Source organism: Synchiropus splendidus, chromosome 2 (genome assembly GCF_027744825.2).
Source record: "Synchiropus splendidus isolate RoL2022-P1 chromosome 2, RoL_Sspl_1.0, whole genome shotgun sequence".
Classification (NCBI taxonomy): domain Eukaryota; kingdom Metazoa; phylum Chordata; class Actinopteri; order Syngnathiformes; family Callionymidae; genus Synchiropus; species Synchiropus splendidus.
Window position 1 is genome coordinate 32785746 of NC_071335.1, and position 24400 is coordinate 32810145.

General features: G+C 41.9%; 1 protein-coding gene across 1 annotated transcript in view; it reads right to left on the minus strand.

The window, feature by feature from the left end:
- The window catches only part of LOC128753392 (zeta-sarcoglycan-like), a 261646-nt gene that overhangs the window by 89257 nt on the left and 147989 nt on the right, over nucleotides 1-24400 (minus strand). Inside the window, exon 3 of the mRNA XM_053855066.1 lies at nucleotides 22708-22917. Within this exon, the coding sequence (XP_053711041.1) occupies nucleotides 22708-22917 (210 nt within the window). The remainder of the gene's footprint in view (nucleotides 1-22707; nucleotides 22918-24400) is intronic.

A 24400-nucleotide genomic window follows, 5' to 3' on the forward strand; every position in this document is an offset into this window, starting at 1 on the left:
AAAGACATTAAAAAATACTTATAGCTGAGACCATCAATACCAAAGAGGTGCCAAATTTGTGTAATGTCTCCGGAGGAAGAACATTAACCTTTCTTAAGTACCGGCCTGTGCTTGGTGTTTGACATAAAGTGCCTAAGTGGCAGTCACTTGTCTGAATTCCATGCCTGTGTCCCGAGCAACCTCTGACTGATAAATGACACAAACTCTCTCACACACACACAGACACACAAACAGTCACACTCAGAGCACCAGCCACAGCGGAATAAGTTGACACAAGCCGTTACCATCACCATGCTTCCATGCTCTCAGCTGTGTCCCTCGTCACCAAAGTGGTGTGTGATTCTCCTTTATTGAAGAATGACACTTGTGACTCACTAGTTTGGCACATTTGTTTTTGTCTCCTATAGTTTTTTTTGAGCTGTCATCTCTCTCCCTCTCATCATAAACAACAAACAGAATGAGTAGCAGAGGTCAACAAGGAGAGTTGTGACATAATCCTCCGCGGATCAGCGGTTAGATGAGACATTGCACTCTGACTTGGAAGACTTTACAGCGACTTTGGCAATATTCAGAAGGGTATACAGTGGTACCTCGGTTCTTGACCACAATCCGTTCCAGGCGGCCGTTCCAGAAGCGAATTGTTCGAAATCTGAATCGATTTTTCCCATTACAATGAATGGAAAAAGAAATAATGCGTTCCAAGCCTTAAAATAGTCTTTTGTAGGAGTGAATGTAGAGTGTCTGCTGCAGGTGCGCTGTTCCTCTATGTGTGTGGCCGCTGCATGTGGGAGGGGTTGCTGAGTGAGTGACGTCTCTCCAGAAGTGAAGAGGTGCCCGGTGCGTGTCCAGCTCTGAATGTGCGCTTCTGTGCAGTTTGGCTGTGACAAAGTCATAAACCAAGTCACGCTCTGTCCCAGACTCGCCTCATCCCTGTCCCAGCTCCAGCCCACAACAGGACATCAAACCCTGGAGTGAGCGCTTCAGCCTTGGAGGTGTGGAGAGCGAGCACCTCCCCTGTGACACTCGGTCCAGTGAGGAGACAGGAAAGGTTTTACACCTCAATATGAAGAACAAACAGTCAGTAAATGTAACTAACGGTCCACGTCTGCATACAGAGGCTGCGTTATACACAATAAACAAAGCACGTCGTGGGTCAGCTGATCGGTCCGCGCACGCTATGTTTTTTCTGGCTTTTTTCGGGGGCGTTCGAGTTCTGGATTTTCTTTCGAGATCCGAAGCAAAAAAATCTAGAAATTTTTGTTCAAATTCCGATTTTGTTCGGATTCTGAGACGTTCGAAAACCGAGGCACCACTGTATATTCAATGCATTGTTCATGATATCAAGTGATTCTAGTAGCTGCTGAAATACTACTGTTTGGAGTCTCAGCACAATAAATATATATTAATGAGAACATACACTAAATAGTAGCAAAGAGGAGAAAAGTTATGCCAACAATAAACATATAAATAAATAATAAATAAATATAAATAATAAACTCTATTAAACTCCACTGTTTGCTGATATCATTTGTTTGCAACAGAATTCCAATGGATCTAGTTATTTATTCATTTTAGACATGTGAAAAATGTGAAATGCCCAAAAAAGCAACGGCTACGTAGGCTATCAAACTGAAGCATTATTAAAGAGAAAATCACAAGTTTTACATTTTACACTTCCTCTTCTCACATGGAGGTCACACACTGCGGTGAGATGTGACATCAGTCTTCATCCATGAAGCTGATGTCAGCTGTGATCCTGCTGTTGACTGTGGCATTAATAGGAGGCTCAAGGGAAGGTGTCGGATGCTTTCGCGGAGATGGGAGGGTCACGTTGAAGGATGGCTGCATCCTTGACTATATAGACATGGGCTAACTGCTGGCTGCAAAAGCTCATCTTGATATCTCTATCATTTAGATTGCCTCCAATAATGGCAGGCCTTGTTTTCCAGTGAAGGAGCTGTCACCCCTCACCATCACTCTGCCTCCACCGAAGGATGTTACTCCATCTGTGAAGCAATAATCCTTCTCCATATCTTTTACACGCCATGCCCTGCTCAATCAGCAGGCAGAATCAGGAGCCATCGCTGAACGTAACGGCTCAACCCTAACGCGCCGGTTCCAGAGAATTTGCTGTCTATACCGTTGCAAATGAGCTGGTTTCTCAAGTGCAGTCGTGACACCCCTCCTGCCAGCTGAGGGGACCGCGTATTGACTTCAAGCAATCTGTGGCAGATTGGATTGCGGAGTCCACGGCCGTTTTGTGAAGCTAACCTTGAACTGGAGAAGAAGCCTTCTTGAAGTGATCAACTCAGTCTTGAGAAAACATTACTCTCACTTGAAGTTGGCTGGTCACATACAGTGTGACCACGACATCACGCTGGCGTAACAACAAAGCAGGCCATACAGTATCACGCGTTCATGAAAAGTTGTTTTAAAGAGACAAAGGCTGCCACAAAGTGGTACAAACTGAAAAGACAATACATGCACTTTAACCTCTTAAGATCGCAGCTATGTTAAGGTTTGCTTTTTGAAATTTGGGATAGGAATTGTCTCAAAGGAGTAATAAATAAGCTTAAGAAACTCAGTGCTGTCATCAATAATAACACTACCTGGAGACACTATTGTACATATTGTATGTACACTGACTCATTGTTGAAGCCTGAACAGAGTGTTTTATCCTGTTCTGTTTCCTGCTCTGTTTTCTTTCTGGAGTTGATGTTGCACAAGTCTACTGTGTTTCTAAGTGCTTGCGTTCCTTCCGTCATTTGTCTCTCTGGAATTGGTGTCATGTTGATGCATCACAACAAGATGGCGAGGGCACTGTCCCAAAATGTGTCTATTAGATCAACGTTTAAAAAAAAGAAAAAACAAAAGTACCATGGTGCTGAAAGGCAAAAAATGTAATTTCTACATATCTAGAAACGGGGAGCTAAGAGGTTAAAACTGAGTCTGAGTCACTGCAAAGGGATCAAGAAATGATAAAAACACTCAGGGAATCAGAGTGTTATGTTTTGCGCCAGTGTGTTTCAAGTGTAACTGGTAAAATCCAAGTTAAGTTGCATGTTGTTCCTGATAGTGATTTCCCTTCCTCCCATCCAACACATTCTCATTCCCATGAATATATTGAGCTTTGCAAGTAGACTTTTGCGTCCAATGCTTTTGCTTCATCATTGTATGTGTGCTGCCGTTGGTAGCGCGTAGCATAAAAAAAAAAAATTAAAGCCATTTAAAGCCCCTCAGCCATGGGTTTCTCTCATGGTGACTTGCCTTATAAGGTGCTGTATATACAAAGTGACATCAGTAAGTACCTAGTGTAGAGTTTCTGCATGTCTCCCACCACAAACCTGTTCCAGCATCTGATATGATGACCAATCCCGCACTGAACTTGTCTGTCTCCCAGTGTACTGTACCTTAATCTGTGATTCAATAATGTCATACAACTCAAGTCTGCACCTTTGCATTTGCAAAAAATCCTAGAGAAGCGATGCCTCTCTGTCTAGTTGAAGTTCAACTATCCCCTTTTGCCAAACTGGTGAAACATGCAATCCAATATCTTATTTTTTTTTAGTTCTGCACAGTCAAATTGAGGAAAGGTTTTGCAAATCACGAAGGCTAAGTACGACCTCTGGAGAAATGTGGTGACAGATTTGAGCCTATTTGCGGACACTCTGCATCAAAATCCTTTGGTGGGAAGAATAAAACGAAAAGACTTCAGGTGCAAATCCTTCTACGCAGAGCTAATAGCTTTCATGAATGGTACAACCCCAATTTCTGAGTAGAACTCAGTGTTGAACACTGCGTGAGACTGAAACTTAGCTCAACAGACCTTCTCCACACTGTTATGCGTTTTATGTGGAAACTTGGGATTGATGCACAAGTTCAAGGAAATCTGGTTACATAACAATACATTGTCAAAAAAGCATTTCATTTTCTTCGCTGGGAACCGGCAGCTCCACCCCGAGGCGCCGGCATTCTATCCTGTAGGAAAGCAATTTGTCCAAGGAAACCATTCACTGGTGCCAGCGATCTTGCCGTTATTATCCAGCTACTGTTTATAGCCAGAGGTGTGTAAGGCCTCTCGGGTAAAGTCTATTTAAGGATACTGGAGAGGAGAGTATGGGCAATAGATGAATCAGTGATTCAAGAGTTCTAATCCTGGCAGTGCAACACTTTAACAGAAGCCTTTTTTTTTGTGATGAATTCTGACAACTTGGAAAGACAGTCGACATACAGGAGATTCTTTGAGGCCGTCTCTGGAGTATACCCGTCGGCTAATGGTCTGATGGGAAAAATAAACACTGCAAGACTCTAAGGCTGACGGTGAAGTGGGACAAGGACATGTGGTTTAATGGATGGATGGAAAAGTCACTAGGAGGCAATTTATAGTTGTCTCCCTCTCTATCGAGGCAGGGTTATTTAGAGATAATCATTCCCTGGTCAGCCCTTAGAACTGCAGCATCAATTACCTATGCCCCAGCTTCACCTCTCACACGGCCGCCATACTGGTTAATATACTGTAATAGTTACTTGGGAACTCGAGCTTCCCTTTAGAAAACCTTCCACTTCAACTTCCTCCAGATCACACTCATCCAGCTGCTGCTCATCTCACATCAAATCCAATTTAAAAAAAAAAGTTGCCAGCGTACAAAGCCATCAACAACCTTCTGTAGAAAATGGTGCTGCTTTCCTGTTAGTATGTGACGCCTCAGTGACTGATCTTCAGGCCCCCTCAACCGCAAAACGCATTCTGTAAGATAAAGCCGGAGACAGTTTGGAACAGTGGTACGGAAGGCACTTACGGGGCGGCTTTATGAAGGAGGGATCAAAGTTGTTAGGAGAATAAAAGTAGACTTGGCTGGGTTTACTGTGCAGGGAAAGAGCCTCTTGTGTTTGAAGCTCCTGAAGATTTGGATGACTGACCAACTTCTCTAGAGAAATAAAATATATCTGCTACAATCTTTTTCTTTTTAACACCACTTAAACCAACTTTCTGAGGGCATTGCCGCTGTTAGCCTGCTATCGTGTCTGACTGATCTGCTCTCAGAATTAGGGATGCACCGATACCAGTTTTCTCGAGAAGAGTATGAGTACTTCCATTTGAGTACTCACCGATACCGAATACTTAAGCCATTACACTTAAAGTTACTTTGATTTTTTTTCCCCATATATATCATTTATTTCACTCAAGCCGGTATCAGACCGATACCGATATTGGTGCATCTTTACTCTACTAGAATGTAAGCAGAGGGTGCTCATACTTCTAAATGACCAAGTCACAATGACCTACCTTCCATAAAAATGAGAAACATATGGAAATATATTGAGTCATCTTTATTTTTATTGTTCGTTTTTTTTTTTTTGCAGCAGGTAGAGAAAATGAGGCAGAATTTTAGCGGCAGAGACACATGCATAACGCAAATCTTCTTCAAATAGCTGAAAAACACTGAAAATATCAGGCAAATAAAACTTAATTCAAACCTGAGCTCTTTAAGAATCCATGCTACACAATGCAAATATGTCCATTTTCACTGGTCTATCAGCTGCAGGTGCAGAAAGGCTTGTTGTTGTGTTTCTCCCTCACAATATGTAAGCTGCCATGTGATCTTCACAATCGACATAATGGTTAGCCCGATATAAGCCAAGGATTTCCACCACGTTGTGAACTAAATCACAGAGCATACATGCCACTTTTATTTTCCAAATATTCATGGTGAGTTTCATATGCTGAAATACAATATAAAGAACACTTAAGGATCGCTTCACGTCATTTTGGTCAAGCGAACTTTACTCGTCTTTAACTAGTAATGTGGAGTCAATATTAGCATGCAAACATTGACTCTTTAATTTGACAGTTTATGCTCCCTGCCACGTTGTCAAAGTTCACCAAGTCTTTTCACCAAGAGTCAGGACATGTCTCTGCAAGCGGAACAAAAATAAAGCAACTGACCAAAAGGTTCAATAACTCTGACAGATATGTGACTAGTTTAATGGGCTCTAGGTGACAGATTGTCATGGTGGAAATCTGCTCGCCAGCCTATTGTCATTCACATGATTCTCCCCACAGGAAATGTCCGTTTTCAGTGCAGAGCTGACTACGCAGTGTCTTGACTGTGTTACCCCTGAGAGTGAGACAGCGTACAGGCGCGTGCTTTATTATTGAGCATTCTGATGAAGCGCATGAGGAAAGTTTGGTAAAGGGCTGTATAATAGTAATAGTATACCACGCACACATGCAGTTCACCCTAACTGAGAATAACAGAAGAAGAAGAATAGAAGTGTGTTGAAAGTGACCAAGCACAATTTAGCAGTTGTATGAATCTGTTAAATGGAAGGTAATGACTTCTGAAAGTATATAAATTACAATGACTTTTAGATTTTTATAAAGAAATATTGGAAACAGTGTTTTACAGTTTAAAATGTAACATTCAATAAAGTTTAATTCAGACACCCTGATGGTCTACTACCTGGTAAAAAGTGTAACAATGATAGGTTTCTAGTCCACTTGATCAGTCCTTCATCTACAAAGTTTGCCGAGCAGATTCGCCTTCATAATAGAAGCCGACTCAAGCCCCTCCTCCCACCTTTGCAGGGACACCCAAGCCTGAGGATTGACGGCACACCATGACTCATGACAACACTGGGATGGACAGTGAACTGCTGCCCCCCTGGGCCAAGACGCGTACAATCCTCTTCTCCAATTTGTGTAAAAGTGGGCGTAAATGGAGTGGCAGAGGTCTGGAGGGTCACCCCCAGAAACCTCTGCGTCTTGCATTGGTATTTTCTAGTGTTCTGTTGCACATTAGGGAAGGCCTGCGCGGATTAAAAGCTTATATACCCACATGCAGTCTAGGTCATCAAAAAATATGTGCACGCATTGTGGCGACGGACTTGGCTCTTAGCTGCGTCTACACAGATGTGTTGGAGAATGTTCATTTTAAGCAATAGATATGTCTGATATTCTAGCCATGGACTGAAGTTCCACTGTATAAATGGCCACTTGCCTTCCACTCAGTGATGTCATACTGGTCTGGCATCCTTTCGTCATCCACCAATGTGAGTTTTTGTAGATAAAATTTGATTATATTGGACGTCCTTTATTTGTCCCACAGTGGGGAAATTCAATGTGTCACGGCAGCAACAAGCAAAGACGCTTAAGACATCAAAGACCAGAAAAACATCAAAGACACACACCAGGGTTTTCTCACCAAGGCAAAGAACTCTACCATCCTTACGTTGCCATATTGCACATATCCATACATCATCACTGTGTACAAACTCTGAACGGGTCTGTATTTCTGGATTCAAAGTGAAGTCCGGAACCAAGTACATGCATCCAGCGCTCCATTCGGACACAGCATAAGCAGCGGCTCATGATCTAGAGGGATTTATGATAGATCACGCTCCATATTCTTTGATGGTAACCTGAGGGCCCCATGTAGATATCGACCCATAACCTGTTTTGTATGATTAAGGAGCTGCATGTAGCACACATGACATGCTGTATAGGACCCATCCTGCGAGGATAAGCCACCCCTTTATTAATGTGGATATTTACGACAAAGCTTTTCATGTGCAGTCTTCAACTACTACAAAAAAATATATATAACTGGAACACAGGCAGACATAGCCGTTGTAGGCAGACATATTGAAATATTATACGAAAAACAAGAGAAGGTGAAAAAAAGAAGAAAAAAAGAAGAAAAAAAAACATCCCACAATTGGACACCTACTTTTCATATGCCATGGGGCAACCTTGACGCTAAAATGTCAAATAAAATATCAAATGAACTCTGAAGCAGAACAATGTGGTTCTGACATTAAATTAAATAATATAGAGTTCATGAAAATAAAAAGATAAAGTTTGTTTATATCCAGTTCACATTAAAAGAACATTATTAGCATGGTACGAAATATAATATATATATATATATATGAAACACACTTCTCTCATGTTCAGTATCTGTTTTTGGTGTTGCGTAGTCTTCGATATTCGTCTTGTTGACAGCAGCGGCACTTGGTATTAAAAAAAATCCGGAAATAAATTGTGCGAAACATTGACATTTCAACTTAGGTGCCTCCAAAGACACGGTTTATTTACTCATACATCTCCTTTTGTGTGTAACCGCTTCATAAGAGGGCTCTTATAGAATGGTAGAATTTATTACCGACATCAATTCCCTCTTTCCATTATTTCAAAGAGAGACACACTTCAAAAGTGGTTATCAAAAGTTTGGAGATAACTTAAACAGATGAATAAAAGGCTCATCTGCATGCTTTGAACAAACTAAAAGGGCCAACACAAGCGCATGAGAATTGCTATGCAGCAGCATCACAGAGCAAAATATCTTGGGGCACTGACTTCAAAACAAGACAGCGGCATTAGTATTTGGATTGCTACTCTGAGTTTCGCCTGGCAGGACCTTGCGGTCCTTTCTGCAACCTTATCTATTCAAGTCAGACAAGAGCTTGTTGACTACACCCCAGAGCAAATGCTAATGGCTAGTGTGTCAACAGCGCTTCCGTTTAAGCTTGAGAGAGACACACGCCATCACATCAAGTTTTACTTTGTTTGCTGACATCTTCCGAGGAAGGGAGAAGTGGCAGGACGAATCAATAGGCCATCACTTTTGTTTTTATGGCACCTTTTGCCAGAGATGAAAGCAGATCGGCTTTTGTATGCATCAAACAACGTCAAGACTTACAATGAGATCCAGTGACGGCTTGATCACACTGGACCAACGCCTATTTCGTTTTAGTAGAGACAGACATTTTGGACTGATGCCTCTGCTATTGAGGGATTTGTTCTTCATGAAATAGAATGTTTTAATCACCAACGTGTTTTCAATTGAACACTCCTCGAGTTGACAAGGTGATTATAGTTTACAGGAATTTAACGCATTTAGCTCACTGCATCTGCAACAATCGCTTGAGAAATGTCATTGTCTTTTTGTTTTTTTGACAGTTGAGCTTGTCCTTGTAAAGTTTATTATTGTTATGTTCATGTGTCAATACAAAATATGATCATTTTAAGCTCCAACTCTGTTATTAGAGTCTGCAAAAGACAAAAAGATGGTTAAAAAAATGTAGGAGTTAGTGCAAACACCCTGCTGAATGGAAGTGATAGCAAATAATTCCAATGAGGTTGAAGACAAAATGATGATCAGCCAGATACACTATCTCACTTGTAGTCGCGATGCTCTCTTATCACCACAGTACAAATCTGCATGCAACAGAAAGGTGAATAACATTGGTATAACATTAGTGATGCGTTGGTCTTATATCACAACCTTTTTCAGTAAAGACTAATGTAACGCGTTACTATTTCAAACAAAGCAAAATCAAATTAAAGTTACTTATCTAAGTCACCGTGGCGTTACTATTGTTGCCATTGTCGCTTTCTACAGCTGCGTCTTTGGGCATGACGTCATGTGCGGGACACGCCAGTCAACGCAGCTCACATGTCAAGCTGCCGGCTACACAGCAGTAAATAACAGAGAGAGATGCACGTTTCTAGCTGAAAATACAGCCACTACTTTGAATTAGTGTCTGCCACAGATGAAGGTATTAACCCTGCAGGTACCACCAACGCGCAGAAATCACTGGAGCAAAATAAAGCAGGCTCGCAAATGTGTGGAAAGCGTGGACTCCAAAAGCTATGTATCAGCTTTTTAAAAATCCTCTTGATAGGTCAAGTTAAACGACACTTATGACAGATTTTTAGACTTTTATAGATAATTTTGTCTTTGGTGCAGGAAGAAACAGTACTGATGATATGTACTGATGTAGCATTTTCTCTCGAAAGTCCGAAATAAAATGATCCTCCGGTGCGACGGAGCGTAGAGGCGAGTAACAGCAGCCACTTAAGTGCAACTACCGCCTCCAGGTGGCCAACAGGAGACGTGACACACTGAGACTTACTAAACTTCTGCCTTGTAGTTAAAAAAAGGCAAAAAAGTAGAATAATAATAAAAAGTTACAGCAATATATCACCTTGTTTTGTTTTTCATACTTGTTTCTTTTTTCGTGTGATTGTCGGGTTAGAGTGTGTCAAAGTAAAACATTGACTGTACATTCATATAACTGAGATTGTGCTAAAACAATGATCCCAAACATAAAAAAACTGGACTCCCAAGAACTCCAACCTCAAAATTGACATAAAAGATATTGTTTAGGCAATGAGAGCTGTGGTCGGCTGCCAAATGTAACTTGACAAGTAACTTGTAACTAACTTAGTTACTTTTAAATTCAAGTCATCAGTAAAGTAACTGAGTTACTGTTTGAGGGAGGAATCAGTAGTCAGACAACTTTTTCACAGTAACTCTGGCAACACTGTTTATGCACAGACAAACACCACCATGGAAGAGATGTTTTGTCTTGAGTCTCAGCCTGAGGCCTCAGCACGGTTCCACTGAAGTCTTCTGTCATTTAATCCAGTTCAGGCTAGTAAATGATAAAAACTGACATATACAGAAATCAATATAAAAAGCAAAAATACCTGATAATTGGGGGACTAGGTACTCTGGTTTCCTCCCACATCATAAAAGGTTACTTGGAGACATTCCCGAGTGGCTGTACAGTGTATTTGTTACAAAGGCTACTGGTGGCCAACGTGACAGTGAAACACCCTGACAACCACTTGAATTCTTGCATTTACAGATGTGACGTTTACCAATACATTCTCACTGTGAAGTCAGCCTCCACTGTTGCATTTTCAAGTAAATATTTCCCCTTCAGTGGTATTTCTTGATGCACAAAAATAAGGTTGGTACTGTGAGGCTAGCTCATGATCATATAAGGTACTATGTATTCCAGGAGACATGACATTGCGATGAGGAGCGCCACCCTCTGGCTTAAACTTTAACCTTCACGTCTTGGACAGTCAGATGAAGTGCTGCCGACGGCATCAGGGAATGTTGAGGAAAGGAGGAAGACTACGTAGGACTGAGAATGTGTCAAGTTTAACAGCGCAGAAAACTCAAATGAAGCATAGTCATTTAATCCTGAAGCACCATCAAAATTCATTCTAATAAAACAACACACTGCTATATTTTATACAGGAAACTATTTGAAAACAGGTTTAACGTAATACCATTACTGTAGTTTTCCATTGTTTGAAAAAAGAAAAGTCACACATAACCAAATCCATTTTCATCTCCTGGTCATAAATTGTCCACTTGCTGACTTCAGAGATTAATTGTGTTTCCTGGGACAGGCTCATTTTTCTTGTGTCTGTCAGCCACAGAGGGCAATAATATAAGCAAACATGCTGGAACACAGTCAGGGTCCTCTGACTAATGGAAAACAATTTGCAGATTGTATTACTGTCTCTATATATTTTGTCCCTTGAAAAACAAAACAAAGAAGGAGCTGGCATCAGGTTAAATCCAGCTTGTAACAGTCAAAGAACAAAGTCATTTCAAGAGATTCGGATGGTGTTTATTTGATATAAAAAGCCATTGTTTGATGTTTAAAGCACACTTGAGATGACAAACAACAACCAGACCTATGCCTCGGCATTACACGACAGAAATATGACTATATCCATGTCTATGAATCTCAAATATGAGCACAATTACTGGAAACAAGGTACAAATAAACGCATTTTTTTTTTTATTCCTGTGCTTCCATTTACACCCACAAGGCCCCCCCTCTCACTTCGTACCACACATATTGGGACTGTAAATGGCTTCCCAACAAATTGAGGAAATCCCCATTAGATAATAACAGACAATAAATGTCAGCTTGCTATTCTACAGGAAGACAAAAGAGGACCAAGTTCTATGGACGAATCTCTGCGGTGAATCTATTGTCATCAATCATCCACTTATAGGGAATTTCCTTCCGACACAGTCGCAGTCTATGAGAAAATATTTGACTCTGCATTGTCATGGGAACCTGTCTGGCCTCAGGAGCTACACTTTCAAATGGTTTGGCAGTGCTTTTGGCTTCTAAACTTAAAAGCTAGTGAAGGCTCGAGACCGGACTGAACCAGACTCAACTGTTGCTTTCTTCCTAACCTGTTAACCTGATGCTACGGGGGATTCTTCCCTGTATACACTGTGGCTACACTATATTATTTCAGTCAGTCTTTTCGGATGTATGAAACCACAGCCCCAGTCTCGCTGTTCGGGTCTGAACTTTTCCAAAACTGCAGAGGACTTACACAATGCCACATTCAATGGTGAAGCTCAAGAGTCCCCACTGAACACCTCACCATACAGGCTCACAGTATCATACTTCTACCACAAACTAAGGCTCACAGTATCATACTTCTACCACAAACTAAGGGTCACAGTATCATACTTCTACCACAAACTAAGGCTCACAGTATCATACTTCTACCACAAACTAAGGCTCACAGTATCATACTCCTACCACAAACTAAGGCTCACTGTATCATACTTCTACCACAAACTAAGGGTCACAGTATCATACTTCTACCACAAACTAAGCTGCTCACGCGTTCATTTTGTGGATTTTGTGAAGGCCTCCCTGGCACGTTCTCCTACACCTGACCTGAGGCGATCGATAGCAACTTTCAGCAACATTAAATGGATGTCAGTACTGTAAAATCACAAGTCTACTGCTACTGGAGAAAAAAAACGATGAAGTGTCAGTATGAGAATTTAAGTTTTTCAGAAGCGTCTTTCAAAAAGTACCTCAGTTATACACATAGGTTTCATGGATCATGTTGCTACTGATGTTCTTTTAGTTTTTAGTAGTATAACTGTTCAGAAGTGAACCTAGTCATGACTCACTGAAAATGCTAGGGTGCTCTTCATATCCGAAGTATCGCTGTTATCCCGAAATTGAACACACAACATGGCAAAAAAAAGAAAGAAAAGGAAGAAGCAGCTTGCTTCTCTCCCACTAGTTAGCTCATTATTGCCATGTTAAATTAGCTCTGTGCCAAAAATCAATCCTTTATTGAGTTTCCTCTCTCCAGATTACTCACACAAACCACGCTACAAAGGTCACAGATTTGCAGGTTTTCATTCTCTCCCTTTCAGTTCATAATTTGGCTCATTTTATTCATCTCCTTGTGCAAACACATTCTTTTTAATCACCTCTTTATAACACCTCCTCTTGTATTTGTCGGACAATCCGAGTGAAAACGCACAAAGCTCCGGGTGATCAAAAACATGATACGCGTTTTGAAAAGCTGGCTCCCTGAGAGTATTTTTATTTATTTTTTAGATTGGAGGAAGACATGAGGAGGTGCCACAGAGCAAATATTTATGAGTGAAAAATTATTTTTCATATATTAGGGTTGCATCTGAGCAGCAGGAGGCAGGAGGAAGTGGATTTCTTGTTTTATTGTGCAACATCCATAAGATGGAAATTGATGTATTCCAGGTTATTCAATGATTAAAACAGGAGACAAGAAGTTGTTGGTGGACAATCGTAACTATATATTAATAAATAATAAAACTAGGGGTGGGATTCAATTAAATCACAATGGTGGCTATATTCAAGTTTTTATATCACCTTATTTAAACTAAAGCTCTTTTCATGTCTTGGAAATATTTGTATAAGAATTTGAATGTTATAAGAATTTCAGGTCCATTCAGAGTAGTGGAAACCCTGGCCATTGTGTCGTGAAAAACATCCCTGAACAAAAGCAAACTCTCTGCTTTTGTTTGCTTTTGTCCAGGGATTCCTCCATGTTTGTTGGTGTTGTTATCATCCCAGCTGCCACGTGTCTTGTGCAACAGTGTGATCAGAGGACTCCTGCACTTACAAAGGTTCCCTGTTGTCTGGAGAGCAAACCACTATTAAAAACATTATATGAGTGTCTAAAACTGGATGTCAGACGGATTGTGGTTATCGATTGAAACAAAGCAAGTGGGTCACTGCAACATAACAAAGGCTTAGTCAACACGGCAGTGCTCACTAACTGAACATTTTACTGCTCAACACCCTTCACTGCGCTGAGAGTGTAAACAGAACCACGCTAAGTTGGGTTTCTGTCAGCCAGATAATGGAACATCCTCTTAGAGGAGATTGTTGTCATAGTTGCCTGTCGACAGCGGGGTCTTTTAGCGATTGAGGTCATCACAAAGTATCGGTGATCATCATGGTCTGGCATTTTCTATGACGGAAATGTCTGCCATTGTTTTTCATTGTCTCCATCCACTGGCATCTTTCTACAGCTGAGCTTCTGTTGCATTTCTTTGCTCTTTCAAATGTCAAAGAACTGAATTAAAATTCCAAAATTGAAGGTATGACAGCACGATGAATATCTGAAAGTCTGCTCCTATAGATGAGATGGCATGAATATTTGCAAAATATTTAAGCAATAATTGCTTCCTATCAAAAATTCCTCTTCTTAATTGGTGATACATCTGGTGGTTTTATGTGAATATTATGTGGCTGCCACCTCGGACATGGCTGGCAATTACGGTTACTGTACCATGGGGACACAAAACCTGGGGAACGGTGACACATTACCTCATAAAAATAGATGCCTGCCCGCCTCAGCTAGCCGTACTTCCACATGGAGGCATCAGCGCTGGCATAGCAGTTGGTTTTTCAAAAGTGAAAACAGCATGTTGATATCGTCCATGGTTTTGCCACTATTACCGCTCGAGTTCAGCGTGTTTTTTTTTTTTTTTTCCCAGTAATGCTTGACCAAAACTGGCAATCAGACAGAAACACACCAAAACCTCTGGCAGAATATGGCAGTTATTTCTGTTGCTATGGACAACAACTGGGGTCAGCGCTCCGCTAGTTGACATAACATCTCTGAAATATGTTAAACCAATGCAATTTAAGAAGATAATACGAGAGCAAGTACCTGGCAGGACTTCTATAAGCATGTCAGCATAAAAGTAAAAGCTATCAACCCAGTCCCTGAAGGCCCAAGCAGACAAATGTATTGTCCAAATGCATGCGAGCCACACACACACACACCCCAGCAGGTTCCATTAAGATAGCACAGATTCATTATTTATCATTGTTTGTATTATGACAGAGCACCAGGATGGATAACAAGGATAAAACTGCTGACGGATGGATATCTTGTCCACACAAACACACAGCAGCGACTCTCCTACAAGCTGAATGGAAGGGCTCATCTTCACACACGCTGTGCTGAAAGAGCGACGCACGCTGTGCGAGGGGAGAATCAGGTGCGCGTGTGTTGCTTCTTCATCACTGTTTGACATGTTGCCACAGGAAATAATTGGACTAAAGTGCTGACCGACTCACATTTGCGAGTCTGACACTTGATGGCAGAGAACCTGCAGAGTGCTATTTCTTCAGCATATGTGTCCTCTTCTTGCTTGCTATTTTACAGATGTGCGCTCTCAAAACTTCTGAGCCGCCATCGATATGTACATTAAAAAACAAGCGATACTAAGTGATATTATTCTATCGCCAAAACTTTGTAAATGAATACCACAGAAGTCACTGAAAAACGCTCCAAAATGCCCTTTTATTACATGTATTCACAATGTAATGGCTCCACTACCCCACGATCATTGGTCATGGTGCTGGGATGTGAGCGTGGGAGACTGTCTAATATTCAGAGAAACGATTGACACGCAGAGTGTCAGCACTCGAACTCAGAAGCATTTGTCACATTAACACCATTAGTTTGTGTGTGTGTGTGAGAGAGAGAGAGAGAGAGAGAGAGAGCATGTGTGTGGGCCACTTATTGACAAAACACCATCCTTGTGAGGACTTTGTAGCTGGACCCCACAAGCTTAAGCTTCAATTGGAGGATGAAGACCCCAAAATAACCGGGTCATTTGGGTGTCGGTTTGGTTCAGACTCCTGGTTGAGTTTAGCCAATTGTTTTTGGATGGTTAGGTTTAGGATGAGAGGCTGGGGAAAGGGACATGGCAATAAGAAACCCCAAAATGTCCCTACAAGGACAGCAACACAAACATGTGTGTGAGAGAGCACTGGAGAGTGCATGTTTGTGAGTGTGTCACCAGTGTATTTCATGGTGGACTGGCAGAACCTGAGGTCAGCACAGTTGCTGACAACATGCGAGTGTGTCCCTGTATATATGTGTGTGTGGAGACTTACATGTGCGTGTGAGGATGAGAGAGAGCTATAAACTTCTCAGTGCAGGTGTGACAATCTATAATGAGTGTGTCTGGTCAAGATGAGGTGCTGAGGACAGCAGGTTTGTGAGAGAAGACTGTCGTCGATAGCATGTTTCTTCTTTTTTTTTTTTTTCCTCTCCCGCATAGACACACACATCCGCCCTCACAAAGTGCACAACACACCCTCTAGAAAATAAAGCCGCGCACACACACCGCGTGTTAAACATAAATAGCATCTGCCTGTGTTAAAGACACCTACATCAGTGGATGTTGGAGCGTTCATCCGCGAACTAAAGGCCTTTGAAGGGGGGAAAAAAAGCCTGGAAATGGAAGTGTATTGGATTTGTGATCTCAACCGTGCGTTTCACTTTTAGCTAAAATAAGCAGAGCTTTTAATTTAATCGCTGTTTAACTTACGATGAATCTTGCCAGCTTCAGTTTTGATAGCCCGGCTAGCATCACAGCAAATGAGTGGAACTAATGAATAAATGCAGGCGCCGCCGCAATTACGCAGAAGCTTCAGGTCAGTATGTCGCCTCCGCAGCTCACTTCCTCCATTTTGAAAGCGCTTGGAGTTCAGTCATCTTTGTGTAAAAATTAGGCAGCGTTGTGTCGTTTCATTCTGTGGATTGTGTACACACACACACGCACTGCTCTTCTGTCTGGGGGCCCCAGGATCTGCGATTATTCCAGGGTGTAATATTCACAGAGATTATAAGAAGAGATGATCAGCTGGTCTCAGCTGTGCCATGAAGACTGAGCTGAACTCTTCGCAGGTGCATCATGAATTGAAAAGAGGAGAAGAGAGTCCTCCGCATCTTCTCAGAGCGCCTCCCTGGTGAGGGTTTGAGCTCCAACAGGATGGAGACCCTTTGGCAGAGCTAGGACACAAGAGATTATGTCTCGCGGCTCCAGCTGCTGCTCTCACAACCCAACCTCAGCTGGGTCGTGGACTATGGATGGATAAGAAACACGAGCTCTTCCCCATATATTATCCCAGTGTGTTATGTTACCATAATTTTAGAAAGTGCATTTTAAACACTTGACCAAGCGGAGACCTCCAAGATGGTAGTTTTTCAGTTCAATTCCCCCGAGTCCTTTTTCAAAATGCAAATTTAAACATTCTTTGAAGTGCTAATGGAAAAGTCTATTTTTGATAGAACCACCATTAGGTCAACTTCAGCATCAACCAGCGCTGCCTTTTGAGCAGATAATTTATTGATCATTTCACACCTGGCAGCTTCACACGTCATGTTGATGCTCTGCTGACTAGATATGTAAAACATACTTGTTCCGTTGGGACACAGTTTTGGCTCACGCTGTTCGGCTGACATTTGCTTCACATAGAGCAGTGGCTTATATGACGCCATTCGTTCATTTCAAGTCTTGCATCTATTCCTCTATTTACATGTTTTTTTTTCAGCAACCACTGGAATCCACTGATGCCGCCAGAACGATCATTGAACTTATCAAACCTGAAGAGGGCAGCAACTTTGGTTTGGCATAACAAAGGGGTAGAAATTTAAGATTTTTTCTTTTAAATATGAACATTTAGAATTTTTCTTTTCCTTTTAAATGCAGCTGCGGTACATTACTAACTTAAAATGCAAAAAAAAAAAAAACCTAAACTTAAAGTTAACAAAAATAAAGCGTCAAATATTTGAACACAAAATGATTCTTCATTTCAAGTTAAGATTCCAGGAATGCAGAACAAACTCTGCTGCCTCCTCGCTCTCTATTATTGTAATATCAATGGAATACATCCATAGTGATTCAGTGTTTCATATAATTTAGTATAGTGCCATCTGTAGGACATTTAGTCCACCTGTTTGTTAGTAGTTGTAGATGTAGTTGTCATGTGGACGTACTCAAGAAACAACGCTCTCTGGGCAGCAGAGTTGTGATGGATTATACAAGCATGTTACCCTATCCATGAAGCTACTAGTAAGTGAAGGATCATTTTTGGTTTCTAGAAGTACTCAACAAGACAATTATTACTTTATTGTGTGTGTCTCAGTCTCCTGTTATGGGTTGGTGTCCGAGAGATAACACACTTTGAGGGGAGGGTGGTTCAAAAGAAACAAAAAAAGAGTCTTACAGTCGGAGAATGGGATAAAAACAAGGGACCTGTGTAGTGTGGAAATGAACTGTTCGCAAGCATTAGAGCACTCCAGTACCGAGGTACTAAAACAGTGCGGTCCCAGTACGTGTTTCACTCCGAATGTTGAAGGGGAGCCACAATTGCTTCATCATTTCAGCCAGCTTCAGACTGAAGTACATGGACTGTTAAAACCACATGAACGTGGTGCGATCACAAACCTGGAAACCTGCAAGCTTGAAAAGATGAAGATCACCTTATGAGCTAACGCTCTATCCTTGTCACAGTTATGTACACAGTTTGGAAAGCTTTTCACTCTTTGTCTTTCAATTTTTTTCCAGTCATATCTGATCCATTTACACCAAACCTAAAGGTTTGCAAAGATGGATCCAGTAGTCAGACTTTTAAACACCTGGCTCAGAGGCTTGTCTGTTGAGATTCTGAGGTCAGAGCACTGCAGTGTTACTGCTGCATCACTTTGGCTGCCAACTCTGTCTTATATACACACCCTGTGGTAATAACTATAAATGGACTTTTCTGTTTTAATGAACATGTCTATGGCTGTGAAACTAAACAGAACTATAGGGGCTGTTTCACATTGTCTGAAAGTGATGAGAGTGATGTTCATATAGCATCCACACCACTGTTTGGAGAGGGATTATCTGAAGTCACGGAGTGCTCCGGAGCGGGTTTGGTGCGGACTGTTAGGAGCCGAGGATGTTTTTCTTATGGCGCTGCTGTCTCAATTATAAGAGCAGATTGCTGGCCGGCTGACCGTTGATAGCTTCTCATCACTGCATCCTGGTGATTCACACTGACATTGCGCCGTTTTTATAATAACATAAAAACAGCCGCGCGTCTGTTAGAGTGAGAGGGATTGTCTCTTCCGATGTAATTGTTGTTTCAGATTCTGCAAATGGCGCATTACAGGATGGTATATGCGTCTTTATTTACGCAGCACAGTGACACACTGCTTGCTGTGAACGCCAGTCTGAAGTGGCCAAAGTTTCAACTAAAGTGACAACTTCAACTTGGTGGAATGGATGGATGGTGGAATGGATGGATGGTGGAATGGATGGTTACTTGAAGGGAAAAAACCCCAATTGCACTGGAGGCAGAGCCGTGGTTTTGAACTTTTCTTGGGCATCTCACTACTTTTGTTCTGGTCGCTGTTTTGAAGCTTCATTCACCCAAGGAATGTTAAATGAACAATGAACAATGACCTGCCCTTTTATTGGCATTAAAACAAACATGATGAGGCCATTAGATGGCGCTCTTGGTTTAGAACTAATATGAGGTTTCATTAAATTCATTGTTTTTACAGCAAAAAGGACACTGTGTATCTATCCTTCAGTAGTGTTTCATGAAAACTCATCTACCCACCACTAGGCGTAAGTACTAAAATCTCTGGTATACCTACCACACATGCCCTATTTTCCTTTGTCATGAATGAAGACAAACAACGATCTACAAAATAGCACAACATTCCTTAGATTATACTGCAGAATTGTTAGAAAACGTCAAACAGTTTGACTGTACTGGGGTTGACCCTGCTTCAGGTGCGGAAGTGGTAGCATCCTCTACCTCCTCTGAATTCTGAAGCTTATCCCACTTCTGCAATATATATATATTTTTAATATCTTTATTTACATTGCTATTTTGAGGTGAGACAATGTTGAGTTTAAAGGCAAAAATAACTTTAACCTTAAAATGTGGATCTGTCTCCGGTGAACCAGAATCTGGTGAGGGACTATAGAGTTGGATTTGTTTCTTGAAATGACGTCTCTGTTCCGACTCCACTCCCAGTTTGGCACTCTCTTTTTGTGTCAATCGTTCTCCCAAAACTCCACAACACACATTGCACAAAGGGGTTAAACACCGAGCACGAAAACATTCCTTCGTTTTGTCACAGCTCCAGCCACGGAGGACGGAATGAGTTGTGTGACCCAGTAGTGTGTCCCATCATAATGGCAGTCAACAGGAGGGAGAAGCTGAGTGAGCATGTTTTGCGACTACTGCCATATGCAAGCGCACATTTATTTACCAGGACCAGCTGTCCCCCTCATCGTTACACACCAATCTCATTTTTTTTCTTCTCAGATCTTTCCCAACTATTTCCCCTTCGACATTAACTGTAGAAAATATAATACATAAAGTCTCTTCCCTCAGGCTTGTTTTTTGTCTCCTCTCTCTCAGTTCTCTTATTCCCTTATAACCTTCTTATATTTATCGAACTTGAAGGTGTGATGAGGCTTCAACAAAGGTCATAGTCTTTTCCCATTTGCATATATACTATCAGAGCGCTATCCAAAGTGCCTGAAGGCAAATATGATAATTCCCGCACCTGCGTTGCACCTCTGAAAAACAAACTCAATGACTTGGACAGCTTTACACGGTGATATACGCTCAGCAAGCTGCGCGTACACTCTCCCTATAAACCACTTAACGTACACAACTCCATGAAACGACTTCAGTCAAATGACTGCAGGCAATTATGGAGCAGTGCCACTGGCAGTGTGGGGCACGTACATTAGGCAGGTTAGTTACAGTTACTAGGTACTGTATTTACTCAAAACGTAAATGAGAAACTACAAAAGTAACCAGGGAAAACTGTTGCGCTGTTCTTTTGTTTTGTTTGTCTTAAGTCACAAAATTGCAACAGGAAAAATCGTGGCATTTAGTAGTGATACAGTGACACAGTGTCATGACTTTCCGAGGCCACCAGATGGCGCTGTCTGCTGTGAAACGTTTGAACTTGAACTACTAATTCACTGAAACCTCACATCATTTCTAAACCAAAAGCGCCGTCTAGTGGCCGTTTCGTCAACCTGGCACTACTGTTTCATGATACCTCATCTATGCATCACTAGCATTTAGACAAGCTGATCTGTAAATATGGTGCCTGATGTAGTTACTACTTTATACAAACAGAGTTAACTGAGATGTAACTTCAATCTGAGATACATTTAACTCCCAAGCGAAAAAAAAAAAAACAGACCCAGGTCACGGAGACAAGGGCTGTTTTTGTTTCATAATAGGGGCAAAAGAGAGTGGATAAAGATAAAGGTTCAGAAGAGTAATGGTGTTCTTGCTCTGATGGAGCTCATACAGTGTGACAAAATGTGCAGCTGCTTCTGTGTGTAGTGACAGTGCGTCCCTTCGCCGTCACAGCCGCACAAAAAGCCTATTCCTGAGTCAAAACACTGTGATGGAAGTAGCGTAAATGTGAAAATAAAACATGGAAATAGCGGCAGAAGCGGGACAAAATACCCCACAAATAGCTGTGGATGCAGCAGTGGTGTTCACAGACCCGCTGTAAACAGCAGTGATGACGCCCTGGCATCATTATCATCATCGCTCCAGCTTGAGAGACGAGGAAGAATGTCATTCAAATCTCACATCTGTAAAAGTTCCGTACATGACTATGGCTGGTGACGTCATAATCCACACATCCATTCATCTTTAAGTGCTTTCAAGCTGCAGCCCCTCAAAATCGTGATATGAAACTTAAATATTTCATTGAAAAAGCTTCAACCCAACGGGTTAAATATGCCTCCGACCTTTTATTCCAAGCTGGATTCACAATCCAAGCCATGAAGGCCGACTCTTCCTCAGCTATTTTGGTACCTTTAGGGGCCCCAGTTTCATTGTCTGTGACAGTAATGGAGGCGACGGGGCAAATAAGGGTTCACTAGAATATTAGAATAAAAGAGGAACTGGCCACATTTGATGGCTGCTCTATCACCCCCTTTGATGTAGCTCCAGCAGTTCAACGAGGATGAGCTCAATTAGGTGAAAAGAAAATGAATAATTAATGTCAGTTTAATTTATTGTTGAGGAGCTGCTCCATTATCATGTAAATATAACTTTTGTAAATTTTGTCTATTCATTTTCTACTGGAGCGAAAGCAACTGAAATGCCTGCTCCGTGCAGAGCGAGCGCACATCTAAGCTCAGAGAGAACAGAGAGGCTCACATCCACTGTTCGAGAGCCTTTAAAGAGCCATAGGCATCATGGGTATTTTCAGCCTGCCACCATCGCAGTCTGGAAAGAGTCTGAGTTTAGAGAGGACAAATACATCCGGCCCTTTCCATCACTCCCTCTCAATGTCGTCGCATTTGTCAGTCCATCGACACTATTTCCAACCCAATGTTTGTCATATACGACCCCTGCCGTGCGTGGAAGCCAGCAGCCGAAATCACTTTCACCAGGGGAGAGGAATTTCTGTCAGCAAATGTTTCAGGTGCGAGCAGTTGAAGACTGTACGTCACACCAGTAAAAGGAAGGGATGAAGGAACTGAAAAAGATATTAATTATAATAACATAAAAACAGCTTCAGCATCAGGCGAAGGGAAATGACGCAAGCAAATGACAATGAATTGGATTTGGAAGCTGCCACTCACTAAAACCAAAGTGAACATGTTGAGCCACTAAAGCTCTTACACGCACTTTGTCAAAGTGCCCCACTCATGCGACCTCCAACTAACTTTTAATAGGAGTCCTTACATAAACACCACGGCATGCTGACTAATAAAAGACAGCCAGGGGACTTACCGGCGTGAAATTCATTACTTTGAGAATCCAGATGGTCAGAGCCAAGTTGACAATCATGGTGACTAAGAGAAGCAGAATGAAGAAGTACAAGCATCTCTTCCGCCAGCCGTAGATTCCTACCGCTTGATAGACCTGTGACCCACATACTGATTCCCCCCGCTGGTGGAGGGAATTTGGCTGCGCAGACATGATGTACTGCTCCTGAGTCATCTGGAAGAGACAGACGCGCACAGACATTAGTTCTTTCCAAAGTTTTCTCTGGCAGGGAAGACACAAGCAGAAAAATCTTGACCTGCAGTTGCACAGAAATAAGAAGATACGTAAAAAGAGATACAACATTCTTGGTTCCCAATGCCACTTTTAATATAATCACTTTAGGAAAAAAAATAAAAAAAACAGGTTGATGAAAATGCAATATTTTCAGTGGCAAAACAAATGCAGACAATGTTGCTAAAGCTCACCTCCTCTGACGTTGGATGAAACATTGGAGGGCTTATGTTGAATATTTAGTAGCAGATAGTTGACAGAATGTACTTCCTTTCGTGATGAGCAAATTCATCTCTGTGGCACTTTATAATCTCAGCCCAGTACATGGCACTTCCTGTTAAATATTTATGTTTGCTCTGATTAAAAAGTAAGATAACTGAGTCATCAGTTGGGCTTGGAAAATATGAGGATAACGCTTGATGAAGCAAATGTTTCCGATCACTCGTACCAAGAACTGGGCAACACACCCACACTCTCGTGGCATAATATATTGATGTTGCGATAGTTGCCGTTTGCACTCTAAACTCTAACATAGGCAGCCTGCTGTGAGGCATGTTGATGCATTGGCAGTGCGACACGTGAAAAAAATTCATTCTATGTGTAAGAACGTGTCGTCACTTGCTATGAAAAGCTTATCAAACAGCCGTGTGTTTTAGCCATGGAGGAGGAGAACCACGTAAGTCAGTGGTCCCCAACTTTTCTATTACCGCGGGCCGGTCTACGCTTGACCATTTGAACGTGGCCCGCGGGGTATGAAGTTGCCGCTTTGAGCCGTCAGATAAGGCCTCTGCATGTTTGTGTGCTTGGCGCGTGGGAATCACCGACCATTATAAATCCATATTTCAAGCACAACCCCTGCTATTGTCTGTTCAAGACTTTCTTCTTCTTGGAAGTCGTGGGCTCTTCTTCTGTCTCTTCACTGAGCCTTTTCCTCTTCGCAAAGAAACTGTCCAAAGACGGCTGTTTCTGACTCATTTCGTGAGCTTGTGGCTTACATTTTAGCTCTCAAGTGACTGCGGCTCAGCCTAGAGAATCCTTGGACCTCTGGCATAAGGGGTTATAAATACCAACTGACAACCAATATGATTCAGTGAAGAGGTCTTCTCTACGTCCCGGAGATCCCCGATCATTCCGAAGCACGCGGTTACGTGAGGAGCGATCCCTACCCTGACCTGATATTCCAATATATGGAAGTGAAATGTGTTCACGTGACCCACAGACCACCCCTCTCCCATCACCTCTTCCGTCTAGAATGCTACACGGGAAGGACACCTTTTAGTTCATTGAAACGCCTATGCGTCAACATGCAACGCTGAAGGACGCCTTTGTCATCAGTATAGGATGCAGAAGTCTTTCCCAACATCAATATATTATGCCATGGGAGTGAGGATGGGTTGCCATGGGTGAGATGAGGGATGTTAGCGAT